The sequence below is a fragment of the Cherax quadricarinatus genome, chromosome 2 (genome assembly GCF_038502225.1).
Source record: "Cherax quadricarinatus isolate ZL_2023a chromosome 2, ASM3850222v1, whole genome shotgun sequence".
Lineage (NCBI taxonomy): Eukaryota > Metazoa > Arthropoda > Malacostraca > Decapoda > Parastacidae > Cherax > Cherax quadricarinatus.
The window spans coordinates 10,480,820-10,502,909 of record NC_091293.1 but is presented as its reverse complement, the minus strand read 5'-3'; the positions used below and the strand labels follow the sequence as shown (position 1 = coordinate 10,502,909).

General features: G+C 45.8%; 1 protein-coding gene across 3 annotated transcripts in view; it reads right to left on the bottom strand.

Annotated features, from left to right (window-relative positions):
* The window catches only part of LOC128698847 (uncharacterized), a 69,546-nt gene that overhangs the window by 10,073 nt on the left and 37,383 nt on the right, over positions 1 to 22,090 (bottom strand). For all 3 annotated transcript variants that reach the window (XM_070087258.1, XM_070087242.1, XM_070087249.1), the window contains 3 exons: positions 20,125 to 20,695; positions 19,558 to 19,768; positions 1,568 to 1,731 (listed from right to left, as the gene is read on the bottom strand). In XM_070087258.1, coding sequence (XP_069943359.1) covers positions 1,568 to 1,731; positions 19,558 to 19,768; positions 20,125 to 20,695 — 946 coding nt within the window. The remainder of the gene's footprint in view (positions 1 to 1,567; positions 1,732 to 19,557; positions 19,769 to 20,124; positions 20,696 to 22,090) is intronic.

The following is a 22,090-nucleotide window of genomic DNA, read 5'->3' as shown; positions in this document are numbered from 1 at the left end:
GGAAATATACTGAAGGCAAAGGATGTCCATTTAGTCCGTGGATGGGCAAGAGTTTAGGAAACCGAGAGGGTAGACAAGGCGAGAGAACAAACTGCAAAGTAGAAATTTGCGAGCCATGAAACTGAGAGTCACATATGCGGAGGGCACAGAGAAAGAAACAAATACACTTTTCTTGAAAGAGAGAGCATGGTTAGAAAAGTAGTGAATGTTCGTGCCACTGTGCACTGGCTTGCTTTAAACGGAAAAGGAAAACCTGTTGCCGAGCAATGGACATGTATATCAAGAAAAGGAAGCAAAGAGTTAGAATCCTATTCAACTTTGAACTTAATGGAAGGAGGAAGAATGTTAAGAGCATCGAGAAATGGTTGGAAGAGACTAAAGTCATGGGGCCAAAGAGCAAAAATATCATCTACGTAGCGAAGCCAGAATGGAGGGCGCACACCAGTAGTAGGAAGTAGAAGAGTTTTGAAGTATTCCATATAAAGTTTAACAAGAACAAGGGACTGAGTGCTCATGGCAACACCAAAGGTTTGGGAATAAAATTTACCTTGAAAAGAGAAAGAGCTGGAGTCGATACAAAGGCGAATGAGATCAAGAAAAAAATCAGAGGGTATAGGGAGATAAAGTAACCCTTCATTGGCCTTCACTCTGAGAACACTAAGAATATCATCAAAAACGTTATTAATGAAGAGGGACTCAACGTAAACGCATAGCATCTTACTGGTCGGATGTGGCCGAACACATTCGATGAAGTCTTGAGGAGAAAAAGTTCCAAGAAAACAAATGAGAGTTTTGGTCAGCCAAGAAGCAAGAGAATAAGAGACAGAACCTCTGGAGGAAATGATGGGACGCAGAGGGATGCCAGGTTCATGAGTTTTAGGAAGACCATAGAAAGAAGGTAGAAAGGGACAGATAACATTCATAAAACTCATAAATCTGTACTCAGTAATTTTGTATTCACCATACTTTCATTATAAGTGTAACAATGATGGTATTCTTTCATATATTTGTAGATCATTTTAGTGGAGTTTAAGTAGTCAGTTAGATAAAATTGGTCAGGAAACAGTACAATTGTTTCCTGACGCGGGTCTTAGTCATATGATGACCCGCCACTGGAGCTTTTGGTCATCTGCCTGAGGCCTTCCACTGGCTTACCAATCCACTTCTTTAAAAATTAAAATTATAATAGTTTAAGTAGTGTATCATGTTGTACTGGGAGGTGTATTGTAAGTAAATAAGTTGATTTGGGTTCAAGTTCATACAGTTTGTGATGATTACAATTATCTTACATAACAACATAGGTGTAAATTACTTCGAATAAACCAAGTCAACCTGATTTATTTCCATTAAGATCCTTTCTAATACCATTGGGGAAGCTCACACCTCACAGTATGACGCCATGTGCCTGACCAGACAGACTGTTGGTGATGGCAGAAGCATCATGAGCTTTCATCAACAGCCCAGGATTACCCTTCAGAGTACTGAGGTGAGATCAACTCTTTAGCTCCCTTAACACTGAGGAATTAGCCTTCACATTGCTTAGCCTCACGTAAGTATATCAGTATACCTTGGAAGCGCGGCCCAGGAGCTGCAGCATAGCGAGGGAGGCGGCGGCGGTGAAGGCGGCGTGGACGGTGACGCCGTGGATGCGACACTGGCGTCTCAAGGTCGACGTCTGCGCCTCCGTCAGCCCCGGCAAGAAGATCGTCTCCGTTGATGCAGCGGCAGGATCTGACGGGAGAGGTCGTGGAGATCTGGAGAGGTCACCGAAGTTTTTTTATTTTTAATTCGACAAAATGTGAATACATCGGCAATGTGCTGCTTCATTGCTCCCCAAAACTGGCGGCACGAAAGTACATTTGTGCATAATGTTTTTGAAAATAATTTGAATATGAGTTTCGAATGTGATGGTAACATTAAAGGAAAAAAAGCTTGCTCTGTTACCTTCTATTACTGCAACAAACTTGACGAACCTTGTTGATCAGGTAATGAAATGTGTCAGCCTGTGCTGAGAGACTTTAGTAATGTAATACATAGTACAGGAGACGGAGAGAGAGAGAGAGAGGGGGGGGGAAGCACCATGATGGTAAAGACGGAGCAGTAGTATGAGTGGGAGAGTTTACCTGGAGAGAGTTCCGGGGGTCAACGCCCCCGCGGCCCGGTCTGTGACCAGGCCTCCTGGTGGATCAGAGCCTGATCAACCAGGCTGTTACTGCTGGCTGCACACAAACCAACGTACGAGCCACAGCCCGGCTGGTCAGGAACCGACTTTAGGTGCTTGTCCAGTGCCAGCTTGAAGACTGCCAGGGGTCTGTTGGTAATCCCCCTTATGCATGCTGGGAGGCAGTTGAACAGTCTCGGGCCCCTGACACTTATTGTATGGTCTCTTAACGTGCTAGTGACACCCCTGCTTTTCATTGGGGGGATGTTGCATCGTCTGCCAAGTCTTTTGCTTTCGTAGTGAGTGATTTTCGTGTGCAAGTTCGGTACTAGCCCCTCTAGGATTTTCCAGGTGTATATAAGAAGTTGATATTCTTGGGATGAAAATTGACTCCAAACTGACCATGAAAAACCACGTTGTAAATCTTGCAAACAAGGCAGTCAGGAATCTTACAGCACTTCGACGTATCTCACATTTGCTCGACAGTAGGGGTTGCAAGATTCAGTATGAAGAACAAGTACGTTCACACCTTGAATATGCTCCACTTTCTTGGTTTGCCTGCCTCTTTCCCCCTCTTATCTGCGACTGCTTGACAGAGTAGAGAACAGAGCAAGACGTCTCATCTCTCGCCTGGACCCATCATGAATAGATCTGTCATTTCAGCATAGCCTTCAACACAGGACAGATGTGGGCGGTGTTACTGTTATGTACAAGGCCAACACTGTCAAAGCACCACACTTGGTTCGACTTCGAGGACAGCGAGAAGCAAGCTTCTGTACCACAAGACGGGCAGAAAGCAGCAACTTCACTCTGGCTGTACCCTTCTCCAGAACATCACTTCATCTGAGATCATTTATCCCCAGCATGACTCGAGTATGGAACACGTTCGTAGAGCATAATGATGTCAACGAGATAAAGTCAGTTGATCAGATGAAAATACTGCCCCACAGATGGCTCCAACTTCATCCTGTTCCCTACTTGTATGTTTCATAACAATAAAAATGCTTTCAAATGAGCTGGTGTAGATAACAGCTCTTAGCTTGCCAACAAATTTAGGAATCCTTAACTTGTCAATAGCTTTTCAATAAACTTAGGGATCCTTAACCTAACCTTGTCAATCCTGTGTAAGAAAAAAAAAAAACAGAGTTCTCATCTATTTGTGACGGCAGAGGTTTAGTCTCGGCTGCTGGAATCTGGGTCTTAATTCACTACCCGCTACCAGGTCCAGTCTTCAGCCTTGTCAACCACATTATATTTATTCTTAAAGCTGTGCATGGAGTCTGCCTCTACCACTTACTTTCTTGTGTGTAAGAGTGAGTGTTAATGTGTAAAGACAATTTGAAGCGGCAGCGGCAGCAGCGGCATCCTACCAGCTCTTCTTCCTCAAAAAACATCGCTCATCAAAACTTGTGATGGTCTAAGTGAAAGTTCAACTACATGAACCCACGTAGACCACAAAATGACCCAAGAATACTAAGAATGTAACCCAAATCTTGACAAAAATAGAAGATCTAAGGAAGACAGCCCTGCTAACCCAAACACTGCCTCCGCTGCCAGACAACCACTTAACCCAAGCTCCGAGAAAACAAGCCTTCTCCATTGCTACACAATATCTACTTCAGTGATACTATGAAAGGATATCGCAGAATAAACAACATCAGTAATAAAAGAATAACAGCAAGGACCCTAGAACTCAACTTGTCTACCCAGCAGGACGCCGGTGTATCATCAACCCCCCTCACCGCCGCCACCCAGGGAACAACAACAACAACAAACGTGGCTGACTCCCCCTCCAACTCCACTCCCTTCAAAGGATTCACCCATGATTACTCAGGTATGATTATTCCTGACAATATCAAGGACTACATCGTTGCTCTAGAAAACGAAATCAAAGATATCAAAGCAACACTCGAGCGACGAGAATCCAAGATAACCAACCTCGAGAACAAGATCCAAAACCTTGAAGAGAAGATTACATCGGGAAGTGTTGACACAGAAAATACTCTGAAAACAGCTATAGCCAGTCACACCGAACAAATAACTACAATAAATATGAAGGTTGAAGAAGCAATCAAGGACTGGAATCAGAACATGCACACTCGACTAAATGAATACCTTGATTTCCAAGACGACAAAACTGAACAAGATAAGTTGTCTGATGCAGTTATAATAAACAGTCCACACATTCCAAGTGACATAACACAAGCTCAGTGCAAAGAAACTGCTGTCAGGATAATACAGGACCACGTACAAGTCATCGTGCAAAACAATGAAATCAAAGAAACACGTTTGTTAGGAAAACCAGGAAGTAAACACAGTATAATGATCCGACTTCATTCATACGATAAAAGAAAGGACCTAATTAAATCAGCAATTACAATGAAAAATGGAGTGTACATAAATGAGTGTCTAACAAGAAAACGCCAAAACCTTCTGTTCAGGCTGAGAAAACTTAAACAGGAAAACAAAATACATCAATGTTTCACGCGAGATGGGAAAATACTAGTAAGGAAAACATCAACAGGACAACAATATACTATCTCAAACGAACACGGTTTCTCTACCTTCCTTAGAAAAGCTGACATTTCTGTAACAGATTAGATAAGTGTCCTTAATACATATATACGTGTGGTGCATATAGTGTACCTTACTATTATATTGTGCATTATTATTTTTATTATTTTTTTCATCACAAGCTAATGCTAACTACCTCCAATACTTTTTTACTTCTTTCTTACTGCTATTAATTGCTCATAATTTTATGTTACAAGTCAAATCTTACTCCAAATTAATATTATTCATTGTTCTTACCTGTCCATTTAATTTTGTTTATCACTACTTGTTTTTTAGTCACTTTTCATTGTGTATGCAATTAGTGTATATTCCAATTACTTTTTTGCAAGTACCAAAACTATCTTTTGCTAGCTAGTACCAACTACCTCATTTTTTTTTTACTTTTTATTGTGCAATAAACTGCTCAACTTATTTAATATTACAAATCAGATCTTACTCCTAAACCAATATTATTTCATAGTGACTATCTGTCCATTTAACTTGTTTACCATTACTTAATTGTAGTCCCTTATATATTTTTTTCCTTTATTTTAGCTTTATATAACTACCTTAGCTCATATATTCACAATTGTTAAAATAATCAAGGTGCTATTCTCAGGTGCTAAAGTTAATAAGTTCACTATTTTGCCATTATACTCCAAAGCTCATTTATTTGATTACCACTTTATTGTTCACCACAACTTATATTAGTCCCTTTTATATTATAATTTTATATTATAATTCTAACTTTAAAGAATTACCTTTAAAGTACTACCTACTATCATATTCCCAAGCTCCATTATTTGATCATCACTTTATTTGTTCACCACAAATTATTTTAGTCCCTTTTATATTGTCTTCTTTATTTTAGCTTTAAAAAACTACCTTAGCTCATTATTTTTACATTTGTTAAATAATTCAGGTGCTATTTTTTTTAGCTTTAGAATATTTACTTTATTTTTTACTTAATTCTAACTATAGATTCACTACAAATCTTATGATTACAAACATTGATCCTGATACCAACCTCTTATTTAATGACTTAAATGATTCAAACAGTTACTGTAATTACTACACAGCAGAACAATCAAAGGCACTTCTCAGAGCCAACAACAACATAACTATCTTTAACTACAATATCAGATCTTTAAGCAAGCATTATGATGACCTCCTAGCATTACTAAATTCCTTGCATGCCAATATGTCCATCATTACACTAACTGAAACCTGGCTAAAGCCTGATACTACAGATGTCTATGCCATTCCTGGTTACACAGCCATACACAACTGTAGGCCAGACCAACAAGGGGGTGGCACTGCTATATACTACTCAGACCAACTAGAATGTATCACTAATACTTGCACAAGGGATGAACATGGGGAATATATAATAGATAAATTCAAATCCAAATACCTACAAAAACCTCTCAGAGTGATAAACATCTACAGAGTTCCACAATCAAACATTAGCCAATTTAGTCAAAACCTAGGAAGTATGATAACTGATGCACGCATGAACAAAGATCACTTACTACTCTCAGGTGACTTCAATATAAATCTCCTGCAAGACCAGGACCCACACGTTACTGAATTCACAAACACAATGAGTAACTGCATGTTGCTACCAACAGTAACAAAACCTACAAGAGTTACAGAGACTAGTGTTTCCCTACTTGACCACATCTGGACCAACACCATATCCCCTTTAAAATCAGGCATAATTACAGATAATACCACAGACCACTACCCTACTTTCCTCATAACAACTCTTGGTAAAATACCCCAAGACACTACTAAAGTCACCTTCAGACTTCACAATGAGGCAGCCATTAATAACTTCACAACAGCAGTAACAAACATTGACTGGCACACTGAGCTAGAAATCTATACAGATATTGACGAATGTTTTAATAATTTTCTAAAAAAGACCCAATACCTTTATAACAAGCACTGCCCTAAAAAAACTAAACAGATGACAGCTAAGAGACTGAACAGTCCCTGGCTAACACCCAGCATTCTCAAATCCACAAATACAAAACACCGATATGAAAAACAGTACAGAATGGGTCACATAACCAGAGACCAAACAAAACGTTACTCGTCAATCCTAACCAGCCTGATAAGAAGGGCAAAAAAATTGTATTATGAGAACAGATTATCCAACTTACGAGGTGATATAAAAAAGACCTGGAAGACCCTATCAGAAATTCTGGGAACAAAAACGATATCACGACATAGCGAAATAAAATTAGCAAAATCAGATGAACCCCAACTCCCACCAACAGAAACAGCAAACAGACTCAATGATTTCTTCTCCACTATAGGTCAAAACCTTGCCAATAAAATCCCAAGCTCAGATACCCCACCAAATGACTACCTCACTGGCAACTACCCGAACACACTGTTCCTAGCTCCGACTAACCCATACGAAGTCTCCCTTATTATCAACGCACTGAAAAACAAGGCAGGAGATTTAAATACCTTACCACCCTTTATATACAAAAAAGCGTCACAAGTACTATCACCAATCATTGCAACACTCTTTAACAAATCCATTGAATCCTCCACCTTCCCTACAGTTCTCAAAATAGCAAGGGTCACCCCGATCCATAAAGGAGACCAAACAGAGTTGAATAACTATAGGCCAATATCCAATTTACACCCTCTCTCAAAAATCTTCGAAAAATTAATTCATAAACGAATCTACTCCTACCTCATCTCCCAAAACATTCTCAACCCCTGCCAATTTGGATTCAGGCCTAATAAAAATACTAATGATGCTATTATACACATGCTAGAACATATATACACTGCAATAGAGAAAAAAGAAGTCCCACTGGGGATCTTCATTGACTTACGTAAAGCTTTTGATACAGTTGACCATGACTTGCTCCACGTAAAATTGTCACACTATGGTATTAGAGGGCACTCCCTCAACTACCTCAAGTCTTACCTCAGCAACAGAAGCCAATATGTGTACGCAAATGGGGCAAGCTCTTCCGCACAACCAATTACAGTTGGTGTCCCACAGGGAAGTGTCCTTGGCCCTCTTCTCTTTGTCCTATACATAAATGACCTACCAAATGCTTCGCAATTACTCAAACCCACACTTTTTGCAGATGACACTACATACGTCTTCTCTCACCCGAGCCCAGTCACGCTAGCCAATACTGTAAACACCGAATTACAGAAAATATCTACCTGGATGAGGACTAACAAACTTACACTAAACATTGACAAAACCTACTTCATTCAGTGTGGTAACAGAGCTACAGATGTACCTCTTAACATAACAATAAACGGATCACCTATCACAAAGCTAACAGAGGGAAAATTCTTAGGAATCCACCTCGATAATAGACTCAAATTTCATACACATATACAACAAATTTCTAAGAAAATTTCCAAGACTGTAGGCATACTATCGAAGATACGGTACTATGTTCCACAGTCAGCCCTCCTGGCCCTATATCACTCTCTTATTTACCCCTATCTCACCTATGGAATTTGTGCATGGGGCTCAACAACAACTAACCATCTCAGACCACTAATTACCCAACAAAAGGCTGCAGTTAGAATGATAACAAATTCTCACTACAGGCAACACACTCCACCAATATTCAAAACACTCAACCTACTCACCATACAAAACATCCATACTTATTATTGCACCTATTACATACATAGAACACTTAACTCTGATATTAACCCTCCCCTCAAACATCTCCTTGCCAACCTCAACAGAACACATGACCATAACACAAGGCACAGATCACTCTTTGATGTTCCTCGTGTCCATCTCACGCTATGCAAAAACTCAATGCACATAAAAGGCCCTAAAATCTGGAATTCATTACCTGTAAATATAAAAGAAACACTACCTGTTTATAAATTCAAGTCTCTTCTCAAAGTTCACTTACTCACTCAAAACCAAATAAATACTGAATAACTGAACCTTATAAATTGTATATCCTATATGTTACTCACAATTATATCACACAAATGTTAAACCTAGGACCCAATCTAACTTTGTTATTTTTTTAAATACACTACCAAACAGAATACTCCATTCTACTGAATGAACAGCAATGCATGCAACCATATGACCTGTCTTTGTAATACTCATTGTGCTTTATAGTTATCTGTTTACAATAATGTCTTATCACTGATTTCATCATTGCTTAGTTAATCTTAAGTTAATTATAAGCCAGCCCGTAATGCTATGCATATAAGTGGCTTTGGCATGCTGCTCTTACCTGTATTTTTTTTGTACCTCTGTATGTATGCTAAAGTGGAGTAAAGTACCTAAGATGGATGTATAAGAAATAAATGGGACGTATAAGTTTGAGCAGGAGTTTACAACAACCTCCATCAGTGGTCTACACAGATCCATAACTAAATGCAAATTATACTATGTAATTCCCATGTGTTCATTACCAGTGTCAAAAATAGTTGTTCACCCTTATAAATAGTGGAGATGGGGGTTAGTGGAGGTGGGGGTTAGTGGAGGTGGGGGTTAGTGGAGGTGGGGGTTAGTGGAGGTGGGGGTTAGTGGAGGGGGGGGTTAGTGGAGGTGGGGGTTAGTGGAGGTGGGGGTTAGGGGAGGTGGGGGTTAGTGGAGGTGGGGGTTAGTGACGGTGTGGGTTATTGGAGGTGGGAGTTAGTGAACGTGGGGGTTAGTGGAGGTGGGGGTTAGTGGAGGTGGGGGTTAGTGGAGGTGGGGGTTAGTGGAGGTGGGGGTTAGTGGAGGTGGGAGTTAGTGGAGGTGGGGGTTAGTGGAGGTGGGGGTTAGGGGAGGTGGGAGTTAATGAAGGTGGGGGTTAGTGGAGGTGGGGGCTAGTGGAGGTGGGGGATAGTGGAGGTGGGGGTTAGTGGAGGTGGGGGTTAGTGGAGGTGGGGGTTAGTGACGGTGTGGGTTAGTGGAGGTGGGAGTTAGTGGAGATGGGGGTTAGTGGAGGTGAGGGGTAGTGGAGGTGAGGGTTAGTGGAGGTGAGGGTTAGTGGAGGTGAGGGTTAGTGGAGGTGAGGGTTAGTGGAGGTGAGGGTTAGTGGAGGTGGGAGTTAGTGAAGGTGGGGGTTAGTGGAGGTGGGAGTTAGTGAAGGTGGGAGTTAGTGAAGGTGGGAGTTAGTGAAGGTGGGGGTTAGTGGAGGTGGGGGTTAGTGGAGGTGGGGGTTAGTGGAGGTGGGGGTTAGTGGAGGTGGGAGTTAGTGGAGGTGGGGGTTAGTGGAGGTGGGAGTTAGTGAAGGTGGGAGCTAGTGAAGGTGGGAGTTAGTGGAGGTGGGAGTTAGTGGAGGTGGGGGTTAGTGGAGGTGGGAGTTAGTGGAGGTGGGAGTTAGTGGAGGTGGGAGTTAGTGGAGGTGGGGGTTAGTGGAGGTGGGGGTTAGTGGAGGTGGGAGTTAGTAGAGGTGGGGGTTAGTGGAGGTGGGAGTTAGTGGAGGTGGGAGTTAGTGGAGGTGGAAGTTAGTGAAGGTGGGAGTTAGTGGAGGTGGGAGTTAGTGGAGGTAGGGGTTAGTGGAGGTGGGAGTTAGTGGAGGTGGGAGTTAGTGGAGGTGGGAGTTAGTGGAGGTGGAAGTTAGTGAAGGTGGGAGTTAGTGGAGGTGGGAGTTAGTGGAGGTAGGGGTTAGTGGAGGTGGGAGTTAGTGGAGGTGGGAGTCAGTGGAGGTGGGAGTTAGTGAAGGTGGGAGTTAGTGGAGGTGGGAGTTAGTGGAGATGGGAGTTAGTGGAGGTGGGGGTTAGTGGAGGTGGTAGTGGAGGTGGGAGTTAGTGGAGGTGGGAGTTAGTGGAGGTGGGGGTTAGTGGAGGTGGGGGTTAGTGGAGGTGGGAGTTAGTAGAGGTGGGGGTTAGTGGAGGTGGGAGTTAGTGGAGGTGGGAGTTAGTGGAGGTGGAAGTTAGTGAAGGTGGGAGTTAGTGGAGGTGGGAGTTAGTGGAGGTGGGAGTTAGTGGAGGTGGAAGTTAGTGAAGGTGGGAGTTAGTGGAGGTGGGAGTTAGTGGAGGTAGGGGTTAGTGGAGGTGGGAGTTAGTGGAGGTGGGAGTCAGTGGAGGTGGGAGTTAGTGAAGGTGGGAGTTAGTGGAGGTGGGAGTTAGTGGAGGTGGGAGTTAGTGGAGGTGGGGGTTAGTGGAGGTGGTAGTGGAGGTGGGAGTTAGTGGAGGTGGGAGTTAGTGGAGGTGGGAGTTAGTGGAGGTGGGGGTTAGTGGAGGTGGGAGTTAGTAGAGGTGGGGGTTAGTGGAGGTGGGAGTTAGTGGAGGTGGGAGTTAGTGGAGGTAGGGGTTAGTGGAGGTGGGAGTTAGTGGAGGTGAGAGTCAGTGGAGGTGGGAGTTAGTGAAGGTGGGAGTTAGTGGAGGTGGGAGTTAGTGGAGGTGGGAGTTAGTGGAGGTGGAAGTTAGTGAAGGTGGGAGTTAGTGGAGGTGGGAGTTAGTGGAGGTAGGGGTTAGTGGAGGTGGGAGTAAGTGGAGGTGGGAATCAGTGGAGGTGGGAGTTAGTGAAGGTGGGAGTTAGTGGAGGTGGGAGTTAGTGGAGAGTTGGGAGTTAGTGGAGGTGGGAGTTAGTGGAGGTGGAGGTGGGGTTAGTGGAGGTGGGAGTAGTGGAGGTGGGAGTTAGTGGAGGTGGGGGTTAGTGGAGGTGGGGGTTAGTGGAGGTGGGAGTTAGTGGAGGTGGGAGTTAGTGGAGGTGGGATATAGTGGAGGTGGGAGTTAGTGGAGGTGGGGGTTAGTGGAGTTAGTGAAGGTGGGGGTTAGTGGAGGTGGGGGTTAGTGGAGGTGGGGGTTAGTGGAGGTGGGAGTTAGTGGAGGTGGGGGTTAGTGGAGGTGGGAGTTAGTGGAGGTGGGAGTTAGTGGAGGTGGGGGTTAGTGGAGGTGGGAGTTAGTGGAGGTGGAGTAGTGGAGGTGGGGGTTAGTGGAGGTGGGAGTTAGTGAAGGTGGGAGTTAGTGGAGGTGGGAGTTAGTGGAGGTGGGAGTTAGTGGAGGTTGGTGTTAGTGAAGGTGGGAGTTAGTGGAGGTGGGAGTTAGTGGAGGTAGGGGTTAGTGGAGGTGGGAGTAAGTGGAGGTGGGAATCAGTGGAGGTGGGAGTTAGTGAAGGTGGGAGTTAGTGGAGGTGGGAGTTAGTGGAGGTGGGAGTTAGTGGAGGTGGGAGTTAGTGGAGGTAGGGGTTAGTGGAGGTGGGAGTAAGTGGAGGTGGGAATCAGTGGAGGTGGGCGTTAGTGTGAGGTGGGAGTTAGTGGAGGTGGGGGTTAGTGGAGGTGGGAGTTAGTGGAGGTGGGTGTTAGTGGAGGTGGGAGTTAGTGGAGGTGTGGGAGTTAGTGGAGGTGGGGGTTAGTGGAGGTGGGAGTTAGTGGAGGTGGGGGTTAGTGGAGGTGGGAGTTAGTGGAGGTGGGAGTTAGTGGAGTGGGGGAGTGGAGTTGGGACTTAGTGGAGGTGGGAGTTAGTAGACGTGGGAGTTAGTGGAGGTGGGAGTTAGTGGAGGTGGGGGTTAGTGGAGGTGGGAGTTAGTGGAGGTGGGGGTTAGTGGAGGTGGGAGTTAGTGGAGGTGGGGGTTAGTGGAGGTGGGTGTTAGTGGAGGTGGGAGTTAGTGGAGGTGGGGATTAGTGGAGGTGGGGGTAGTGGAGGTGGGAGTAGTGGAGTTAGTGGAGGTGGGAGTTAGTGGAGGTGGGGGTTAGTGGAGGTGGGAGTTAGGTGGGGGTTAGTGGAGGTGGGGGTTAGTGGAGGTGGGGGTTAGTGGAGGTGGGGAGTTAGTGGAGGTGGGGGTTAGTGGAGGTGGGAGTTAGTGGAGGTGGGGATTAGTGGCGGTGGGGGTTAGTGGAGGTGGGAGTTAGTGAAGGTGGGGGTTAGTGGAGGTGGGGGGTTAGTTGGAGGTGGGGGTTAGTGGAGGTGGTGGTGGGAGTTAGTGGAGGTGGGGGTTAGTGGAGGTGGGAGTTAGTGGAGATGGGGGTTAGTGGAGGTGGGGGTTAGTGGAGGTGGGAGCTAGTGGAGGTGGGGGTTAGTGGAGGTGGGAGTTAGTGGAGGTGGGGGTTAGTGGAGGTGGGAGTTAGTGGAGGTGGGAGTTAGTGGAGGTGGGAGTTAGTGAAGGTGGGGATTGTGGAGGTGGGAGTTAGTGGAGGGGGGGTTAGTGGAGGTGGGAGTTAGTGGAGGTGGGAGTTAGTGGAGGTGGGAGTTAGTGGAGGTGGGAGTTAGTGGAGGTGGGGGTTAGTGGAGGTGGGAGTTAGTGGAGGTGGGAGTTAGTGGAGGTGGGAGTTAGTGGAGGTGGGGGTTAGTGGAGGTGGGAGTTAGTGGACGTGGGGGTTAGTGGAGGTGGGGGTTAGTGGAGGTGAGAGTAAGTGAAGGTGGGGGTTAGTGGAGGTGGGAGTTATTGGAGGTGGGGGTTAGTGGAGGTGGGAGTTAGTGGAGGTGGGAGTTAGTGGAAGTGGGAGTTAGTGAAGGTGGGAGTTAGTGGAGGTGGGAGTTAGTGGAGGTGGGAGTTAGTGGAGGTGGGAGTTAGTGGAGGTGGGAGTTAGTGGAGGTGGGAGTTAGTGGAGGTGGGAGTTAGTGGAGGTGGGGGTTAGTGGAGGTGGGAGTTAGTGGAGGTGAGGGTTAGTGGAGGTGGGAGTTACTGGAGGTGGGAGTAAGTGGAGGTGGGGGTTAGTGGAGGTGGGGGTTAGTGGAGGTGGGAGTTAGTGAAGGTGGGGGTTAGTGGAGGTGGGAGTTAGGGGCGGTGGGGGTTAGTGGAGGTTGGGGTTAGTGGAGGTGGGGGTTAGTGGAGGTGGGGGTTAGTGGAGGTGGGGGTTAGTGGAGGTGGGGGTTAGTGGAGGTGGGGGTTAGTGGAGGTGGGAGTTTGTGGAGGTGGGAGTTAGTGGACGGGGGGGGTTAGTGGAGGTAGGAGTTAGTGGAGGTGGGGGTTAGTGGAGGTGGGAGTTAGTGGAGGTGAGAGTTAGTGGAGGTGGGGGTTAGTGGAGGTGGGGGTTAGTGGAGGTGGGAGTTTGTGGAGGTGGGAGTTAGTGGACGGGGGGGGGGTTAGTGGAGGTAGGAGTTAGTGGAGGTGGGGGTTTGTGGAGGTGGGAGTTAGTGGAGGTGGGAGTTAGTGGAGGTGGGGGTTAGTGGAGGTGGGGGTTAGTGGAGGTGGGAGCTAGTAGAGGTGGGAGTTAGTGGAGGTGGGGGTTTGTGGAGGTGGGAGTTAGTGGAGGTGGAGGTTAGTGGAGGTGGGAGTTAGTGGAGGTGGGAGTTAGTGGAGTTGGGAGTTAGTGGAGGTGGGGGTTAGTAAAGGTGGGGCTTAGTGGAGGTGGGAGTTAGTGAAGGTGGGGGTTAGTGGAGGTGGGGGTTAGTGGAGGTGGGAGTTAGTGGAGGTGGGAGTTAGTGGAGGTGGGGGTTAGTGGAGTTGGGAGTTAGTGGAGGTGGGAGTTAGTAGACGTGGGAGTTAGTGGAGGTGGGAGTTAGTGGAGGTGGGGGTTAGTGGAGGTGGGAGTTAGTGGAGGTGGGGGTTAGTGGAGGTGGGAGTTAGTGGAGGTGGGGGTTAGTGGAGGTGGGGGTTAGTGGAGGTGGGAGTTAGTGGAGGTGGGGATTAGTGGAGGTGGGGGTTAGTGGAGGTGGGAGTTAGTGGAGGTGGGGTATAGTGGAGGTTAGTGGAGGTGGGAGTTAGTGGAGGTGGGGGTTAGTGGAGGTGGGGGTTAGTGGAGGTGGGAGTTAGTGTAGGTGGGGGTTAGTGGGTGTAGGTGGGGGTTAGTGGAGGTGGGAGTTAGTGGAGGTGGGGGTTAGTGGAGGTGGGGGTTAATGGAGGTGGGAGTTAGTGGAGGTGGGAGTTAGTGGAGATGGGGGTTAGTGGAGGTGTGAGTTAGTGGAGGTGGGAGTTAGTGAAGGTAGGGGTTAGTGAAGGTAGGGGTTAGTGAAGGTAGGGGTTAGTGAAGGTAGGGGTTAGTGAAGGTAGGGGTTAGTGAAGGTGGAGGTTAGTGAAGGTAGAGGTTAGTGAAGGTGGAGGTTAGTGAAGGTAGAGGTTAGTGAAGGTAGGGGTTAGTGAAGGTAGAGGTTAGTGAAGGTGGAGGTTAGTGAAGGTGGAGGTTAGTGAGGTAAGTGGAGGGGTTAGTGGAGGTGGGGGTTAGTGGAGGTGGGGGTTAGTGGAGGTGGGAGTTAGTGGAGGTGGGGGTTAGCGGAGGTGGAGGTTAGTGGAGGTGGGAGTTAGTGGAGGTGGGGGTTAGTGGAGGTGGGGGTTAGTGGAGGTGGGAGTTAGTGAAGGTGGGGGTTCGTGGAGGTGGGTGTTAGTGGAGGTGGGAGTTAGTGGAGGTGGGGGTTAGTGGAGGTGGGGGTTAGTGGAGGTGGGAGTTAGTGGAGGTGGGGGTTAGTGGAGGTGGGGGTTAGTGGAGGTGGGAGTTAGTGAAGGGGGGTTAGTGAAGGTGGGGGTTAGTGGAGGTGGGAGTTAGTGGAGGTGGGGGTTAGTGGAGGTGGGGGTTAGTGGAGGTGGGAGTTAGTGGAGGTGGGGGTTAGTGGAGGTATGAGTAAGTGGAGGTGGGGGTTAGTGGAGGTGGGGGTTATTGGAGGTGGGGGTTAGTGGAGGTGGGATTTAGTGGAGGTGGGGGTTAGTGGAGGTGGGGGTTAGTAGAGGTGGGGGTTAGTGGAGGTGGGAGTTAGTGGAGGTGGGGGTTAGTGGTGGTGGGAGTTAGTGGAGGTGTGGGATAGTGGAGGTGGGGGTTAGTGGAGGTGGGGGTTAGTGGAGGGGCATTAGTGCAGGTGGGGGTTAGTGGAGGTGGGAGTTAATGGAGGTGGGGTTAGTGGTGGTGGGAGTTAGTGGAGGTGGGGGTTAGTGGAGGTGGGAGTTAGTGGAAGTGGGGGTTAGTGGAGGTGGGGGTTAGTGGAGGTGGGAGTTAGTGGAGGTGGGGGTTAGTGGAGGTGGGAGTTAGTGGAGGTGTGGGATAGTGGAGGTGGGGGTTAGTGGAGGTGGGGGTTAGTGGAGGTGGGAGTTAGTGGAGGTGGGAGTTAGTGGATGTGGGGGTTAGTGGAGGTGGGAGTTAGTGGAGGTGGGAGTTAGTGGAGGTGGGAGTTTGTGGAGGTGGTGGTTAGTGGAGGTGGGTGTTAGTGGAGGTGGGGGTTAGTGGATGTGGGGGTTAATGGAGGTGGGAGTTAGTGGCGGGGGGGGTTAGTGGAGGTGGGGGTTAGTGGAGGTGGGAGTTAGTGGAGGTGGGGGTTAGTGGTGTTGGGAGTTAGTGGAGGTGTGGGATAGTGGAGGTGGGGGTTAGTGGAGGTGGGGGTTAGTGGAGGGGCATTAGTGCAGGTGGGGGTTAGTGGAGGTGGGAGTTAATGGAGGTGGGGTTGGTGGTGGTGGGGGTTAGTGGAGGGGGGTTAGTGAAGGTGGGGTTAGTGGAGGTGGGGTTTAGTGGAGATGGGGTTAGTGGAGGTGGGGGTTAGCGAAGGTAGTGGTTAGTGGAGGTGGGGGTTAGTGGAAGTGAGGGTTAGTGGAGGTGGGGGTTAGTGGAGGGGGTTAGTGAAGGTGGGGGTTAGTGGAGGTGGGAGTTAGTGGAGGTGGGGTTGGTGGAGGTGGGGGTTAGTGGAGGGGGGTTAGTGAAGGTGGGGTTCGTGGCGGTGGGGGTTAGTGGAGATGGGGTTAGTGGAGGTGGGGGTTAGCGAAGGTAGGGGTTAGTGGAGGTGATGTTTAGTGGAAGTGGGGGTTAGTGGAGGTGGGGGTTAGTGGAGGGGGTTAGTGAAGGTGGGGGTTAGTGGAGGTGGGAGTTAGTGGAGGTGGGGTTGGTGGAGGTGGGGGTTAGTGGAGGGGGTTAGTGAAGGTGGGGTTAGTGGAGGTGGGGGTTAGTGGAGATGGGGTTAGTGGAGGTGGGGGTTATTAGAGATGGGGGTTAGTGGAGGTGGGGGTTAGTGGAGGTGGGGGTTAGTGAAGGTGGAGGTTAGTGAAGGTGGAGGTTAGTGAAGGTGGAGGTTAGTGAAGGTAGGGGTTAGTGAAGGTAGAGGTTAGTGAAGGTGGAGGTTAGTGAAGGTGGAGGTTAGTGAAGGTAGGGGTTAGTGAAGGTAGAGGTTAGTGAAGGTGGAGGTTAGTGAAGGTGGAGGTTAGTGAAGGTAGGGGTTAGTGAAGGTAGGGGTTAGTGGAGGTTTGGGTTTGTGGAGGTGGGGGTTAGTGGAGGTGGGGTTAGTGGAGGTGGGAGTCAGTGGAGGTGGGGGTTAGTGGAGGTGGGAGTTAGTGGAGGAGGGGGTTAGTGAAGGTAGGGGTTAGTGAAGGTAGGGGTTAGTGAAGGTAGTGGTTAGTGAAGTTAGGGGTTAGTGAAGGTGGTGGGTTGGTGGAGTTGGGAGTTAGTGGAGGTGGGGGTTAGTGAAGGTGGAGGTTAGTGAAGGTGGAGGTTAGTGAAGGTAGAGGTTAGTGAAGGTGGAGGTTAGTGAAGGTAGAGGTTAGTGAAGGTGGAGGTTAGTGAAGGTAGGGGTTAGTGAAGGTAGAGGTTAGTGAAGGTAGAGGTTAGTGAAGGTAGAGGTTAGTGAAGGTGGAGGTTAGTGAAGGTAGAGGTTAGTGAAGGTGGAGGTTAGTGAAGGTAGAGGTTAGTGAAGGTGGAGGTTAGTGAAGGTAGAGGTTAGTGAAGGTGGAGGTTAGTGAAGGTGGAGGTTAGTGAAGGTGGAGGTTAGTGAAGGTGGAGGTTAGTGGAGGTGGGGAGTTCGTGGACGTGGGAAGTTAGTGTATAGCAGCCGACGGCTGATATCAGGCTGGTCACCTGCTATGTTAACGTTGCTCTGTCCATCAAATTGAAGAGAAAAGTAAACATTTGTTAAAGGAATGTCAACCTTCCATCAATAATATGAAACAAAAGTCGAGGCTCAAATTACACCTTAGTAGACAGCGTCTATATGGACTGTAAGAGCGTCTGTTCTTTGTCATCTTATCTTGTACTAAACAAAACTATGTACTTATGCAACATTTGGAAATGCCTATTACTGAAAAGTTTGGCCAGCAGCCAGTGTCACAAGTGTCTCATTCTTCAATTTGTCGGTTTACTAAAACATTTACATCAAAACTGTGTACACATGAAGTGTGGTAAGCGTGTTTCACACGACAGTGATGAACTGACCAACACTTGGGGATCTTTATTGTGGAAACGTTTCACCAACCAGTGACTTCCTCAGCTCACTACAGAGAAGAGTTGTTGAAGATCAGGAGTTTGTGGTAATGAATCCCTCACCTTGGAGTCGATGTGATCAATCTTGATAAGAGTACAGCAAATATGCCAAGGAACATATATATATGTATATATATATATATCTATATATATATATATATATATATATATATATATATATATATATATATATATATATATATATATATATATATATATATATATATATACTGTAGACAGGTGAGATGAAGCAGTCGTGAACACTTACACAGCAAGAGCTATTTTCCTTGTCGTATTCCATCATACAAGATGGACTTCGAATACTGGGTAAATGGAGGTTATCAACTTGAGCACTGAGACCTCAGCAGTGCGAAGAGAATATCCCCCAGAATTCTATTAAGAATTCAGTAGCCATGGAAGCTTAAAAACGTTATCTTTCAGTAGATGAGGAGACATTATTTCATGGGAATAACTGTCTTTTAGGAATACTTATACAACTCACGGAAAGAGGAAGAAAGAATTTATGAACATACGTTGATTGTATTTCAGAGATTTACAAGCGTAATGCTGACACTTACGGATATGAACACACAGATTCTAGGCAGTGCTCTTCATGATAAGTGTGGCATCATTTCACTTCATCAAATGGTCGTGGTACGTCTTGCCATCAGTCCTGTCACGACCATTTTATGGAGTGGAATGTCAAACTTGTGGTCATAAGTCTTACCACGAGGCCTTGATGAAGTGGAATGGTGTCACTTTTATTAGGTATGACTGTGAACACATTACATGCTCAGGTTTTCGTTGGGTCATCATTTCTCTAGAGTTTGATGAAACTGTTTCCTGGACAAAACGTTAAGATAAAATTTGTTCGGATTTTTAACCTGGGGGAGAGTTAACCATCCAGGATAACCCAAGAAAGTCAGTGTGTCATCGAGGACCACCTGTCTTATTTCCATTGTGGCCCTCTAATCTTGTATCCGAGGATGCGACCCACACCAGTGTATAGCATACTGACATACATACATACTGAACATCAAAATGGTATACAATACCGACAGGTTGGTAGGTAAGACACATATGGAACAGTTAGGCAACTTTATTCCGAAACGTTTCGCCTACACAGTAGGCTTCTTCAGTCGAATACAGAAAGTAGGCAGGAACAGTAGAGATGTGAAGACGATGTAATCGGTCCATCACCCTTGAAGTCGTAGAATTTGAGGTTGTCAATCCCTCGGCCTGGAGAAGTTCAGTTCCATAGTCAGGAACTATCTGAAGATCTGATCTTCAGATAGTTCCTGACTATGGAACTGAACTTCTCCAGGCCGAGGGACTGACAACCTCAAATTCTACGACTTCAAGGGTGATGGACTGATTACATCGTCTTCACATCTCTACTGTTCCTGCCTACTTTCTGTATTCGACTGAAGAAGCCTACTGTGTAGGCGAAACGTTTCGGAATAAAGTTGCCTAACTGATGCCTATGTGTCTTACCTACCTACATACATACTGACTGTTAGGTGAACAGAGACAGCAGGTGTAAGGAAGCATGTCCAACGTTTCCACTCGGCCGGGTACTGAACCAACGCGAGAACGTTGCCCACCAAGCTTGTTCTATACACTGGGTTTCCATACCCATCCATGCAACATAACCAGCGTTCTCATCTCTCACATTATCAGGGAACAGAGAAATCACGAAAACGCTTAGAATACTACTACTACGCTTACGCTGTGATTTTATTGCATATTAAGATATCACCTATTTTTGTGATCCTGTACCTGTTGTGTGTGGTGGGTAGAGAGTCATGTAGAGGGCAGGCCCTGGCAGGGGACCACTGCAGGCGATGCTGGCGAACTCGGCATCTCTCTCCTTCCTCTCCATCGCTTGTTCCTCGGCTACTGGTGACGTGAACACACCCAACTCTTCCACCGCATCTTTCTCACTGTCCCTGCTCTCCTCTTTCTCTCTTCCAGCAGCGATCTGGACCTCCTGGCGGTGATATGAGCCTTTTAAATATTTTAACCTTCCTGGATAGTCTGGTGAGTTTTGGCCTCTCTGCCCGGTTCCCATCTCCACAAGAACGAGTTCACACTCTCCAGTTATGCTATACGCAAGAAACTGCGTTAATACTAGCAGATACAAAATACACAAGCAATGACAATGGACACAAAACAATCAATAACAATAAAACACATGCAATATCGATAAACACATGCAGTAACAAGAGGCATGCAATAACAATAGCTATAATACTCAAAGAAAAACACTAGAAACAAGGAATAACAAGATACAAACAACAGCAACACTCAACACCAACAGCTTCACCATTAACAATTTCTGTGTACCTTTTTGAGGAACTGTAGCAAGTGGTGAGATATCCGCATGTTGGACACACCATCAGTGATCACATGACTGAAACCGAAAATAACAATATATTTGTGGTCTGCTTCGACACCCTTGCTCTCATGGTTACAGACGACGTCCATCTTCCGGGAATCCAGAATCACGCCATCGCTGGAAGGCAAAATATTACCTCCTGGAAAAACTGGAGGAAGGTGTCTGGAACTCGTGCTGTTGTTGTCCTTAGAAACCAAATCAAACTGATTGCAGTTCCCACGTTTTTCCTGATTGTTACCATCTTCCTCAGTACAAGAGTAGTAGTCTAGTGGGTGATCTTCGGGCGGGTGCGGGTAGGAGTCGTCAATGTTGTGCTGGAGGTTGAGATAACGGACACACCATACGGGTGCTCGGTGCAAAGAGTACGCCCGGTGCAACACTTGACGGTACACATCGGAGAACCTTCGATCCCGCACTTCCTGCAGGTCTAGGAAGGCTGTGGTGGTCTCTGGGCGGTAGAACCAGAGGTTGTTGGTCTTTGGGTTCGTCCTCACACAGAGTTGTAAGCTCGGCACAGCCCTAAGAACAAGGTGGACGTGGAGAGTCAATAATTACCAATAAAGCTTGTTTCTCTCCCATTCTATAGGATATTCAATAAATATGATACCTGAAATACATTTTAGCATGCAACTTAAAAGTATCTCTCTCTCTCTCTCTCTCTCTCTCTCTCTCTCTCTCTCTCTCTCTATACTAACATTAACTTACAATAACAGGTATACTAACATTAACTTACAATAACAAGTATACTAACATTAACTTACAATAACAGGTATACTAACATTAACTTACAATAACAGGTATACTAACGTTAACTTACAATAACAGATATACTAACATTAACTTACAATAACAGGTATACTAACATTAACTTACAATAACAGGTATACTAACATTAACTTACAATAACAGGTATACTAACATTAACTTACAATAACAGGTATACTAACATTAACTTACAATAACAGGTATACTAACGTTAACTTACAATAACAGATATACTAACATTAACTTACAATAACAGGTATACTAACATTAACTTACAATAACAGGTATACTAACATTAACTTACAATAACAGGTATGCTAACATTAACTTACAATAACAGGTATACTAACATTAACTTACAATAACAGGTATACTAACATTAACTTACAATAACAGGTATACTAACATTAACTTACAATAACAGGTATACTAACATTAACTTACAATAACAGGTATACTAACATTAACTTACAATAACAGGTATACTAACATTAACTTACAATAACAGGTATACTAACATTAACTTACAATAACAGGTATACTAACGTTAACTCTACAAGAAATCACACTCCTCCCTTTCTGTAGCTTCTTTTATTAGGCATCTTTTTGCTCTCTTCCTGAACTGGCCTTGATATGTTCAGGCAGTCCGTTCCACTATGCAATAAGTGTAGTAGTAGTGTATGTACTACAAAATTGTATTAAACTTCCCCTAGTTCTATACTGATTTTAGTTCCCAACCTTGACAAACTCGGCAGCAAGATATTCTGGACTCTGTTGTGAGCAATTTTATAAACATGAATTAACTTCTGTTGTTTTACTGTCTTCAACATTCATCATATCCAATTGTTATAATTCATCCTGGCCTACATGTTCCCATGGACCCAGGTCCCGGATGAATCTTACTATATTGTTCTGGGTGATTTATAGTCTGTCATTTTTTTTCTGTTAAAGCAGAGTATCATGAAGAACTAGAATAATCTACATGACACTGTATCAGAGACAGACATAGGAACCTGTGAGCCTCAGCAGGTAGACACTGTGCGTTAGGGAACATTGAAATTTTGGTGAAAGCTGCTCTCTTCAGTCATTGTTCCTTTTATACATCTTAGATTTAATGCCAAATATGAAGTTGATTGGTTAAGATTCAGC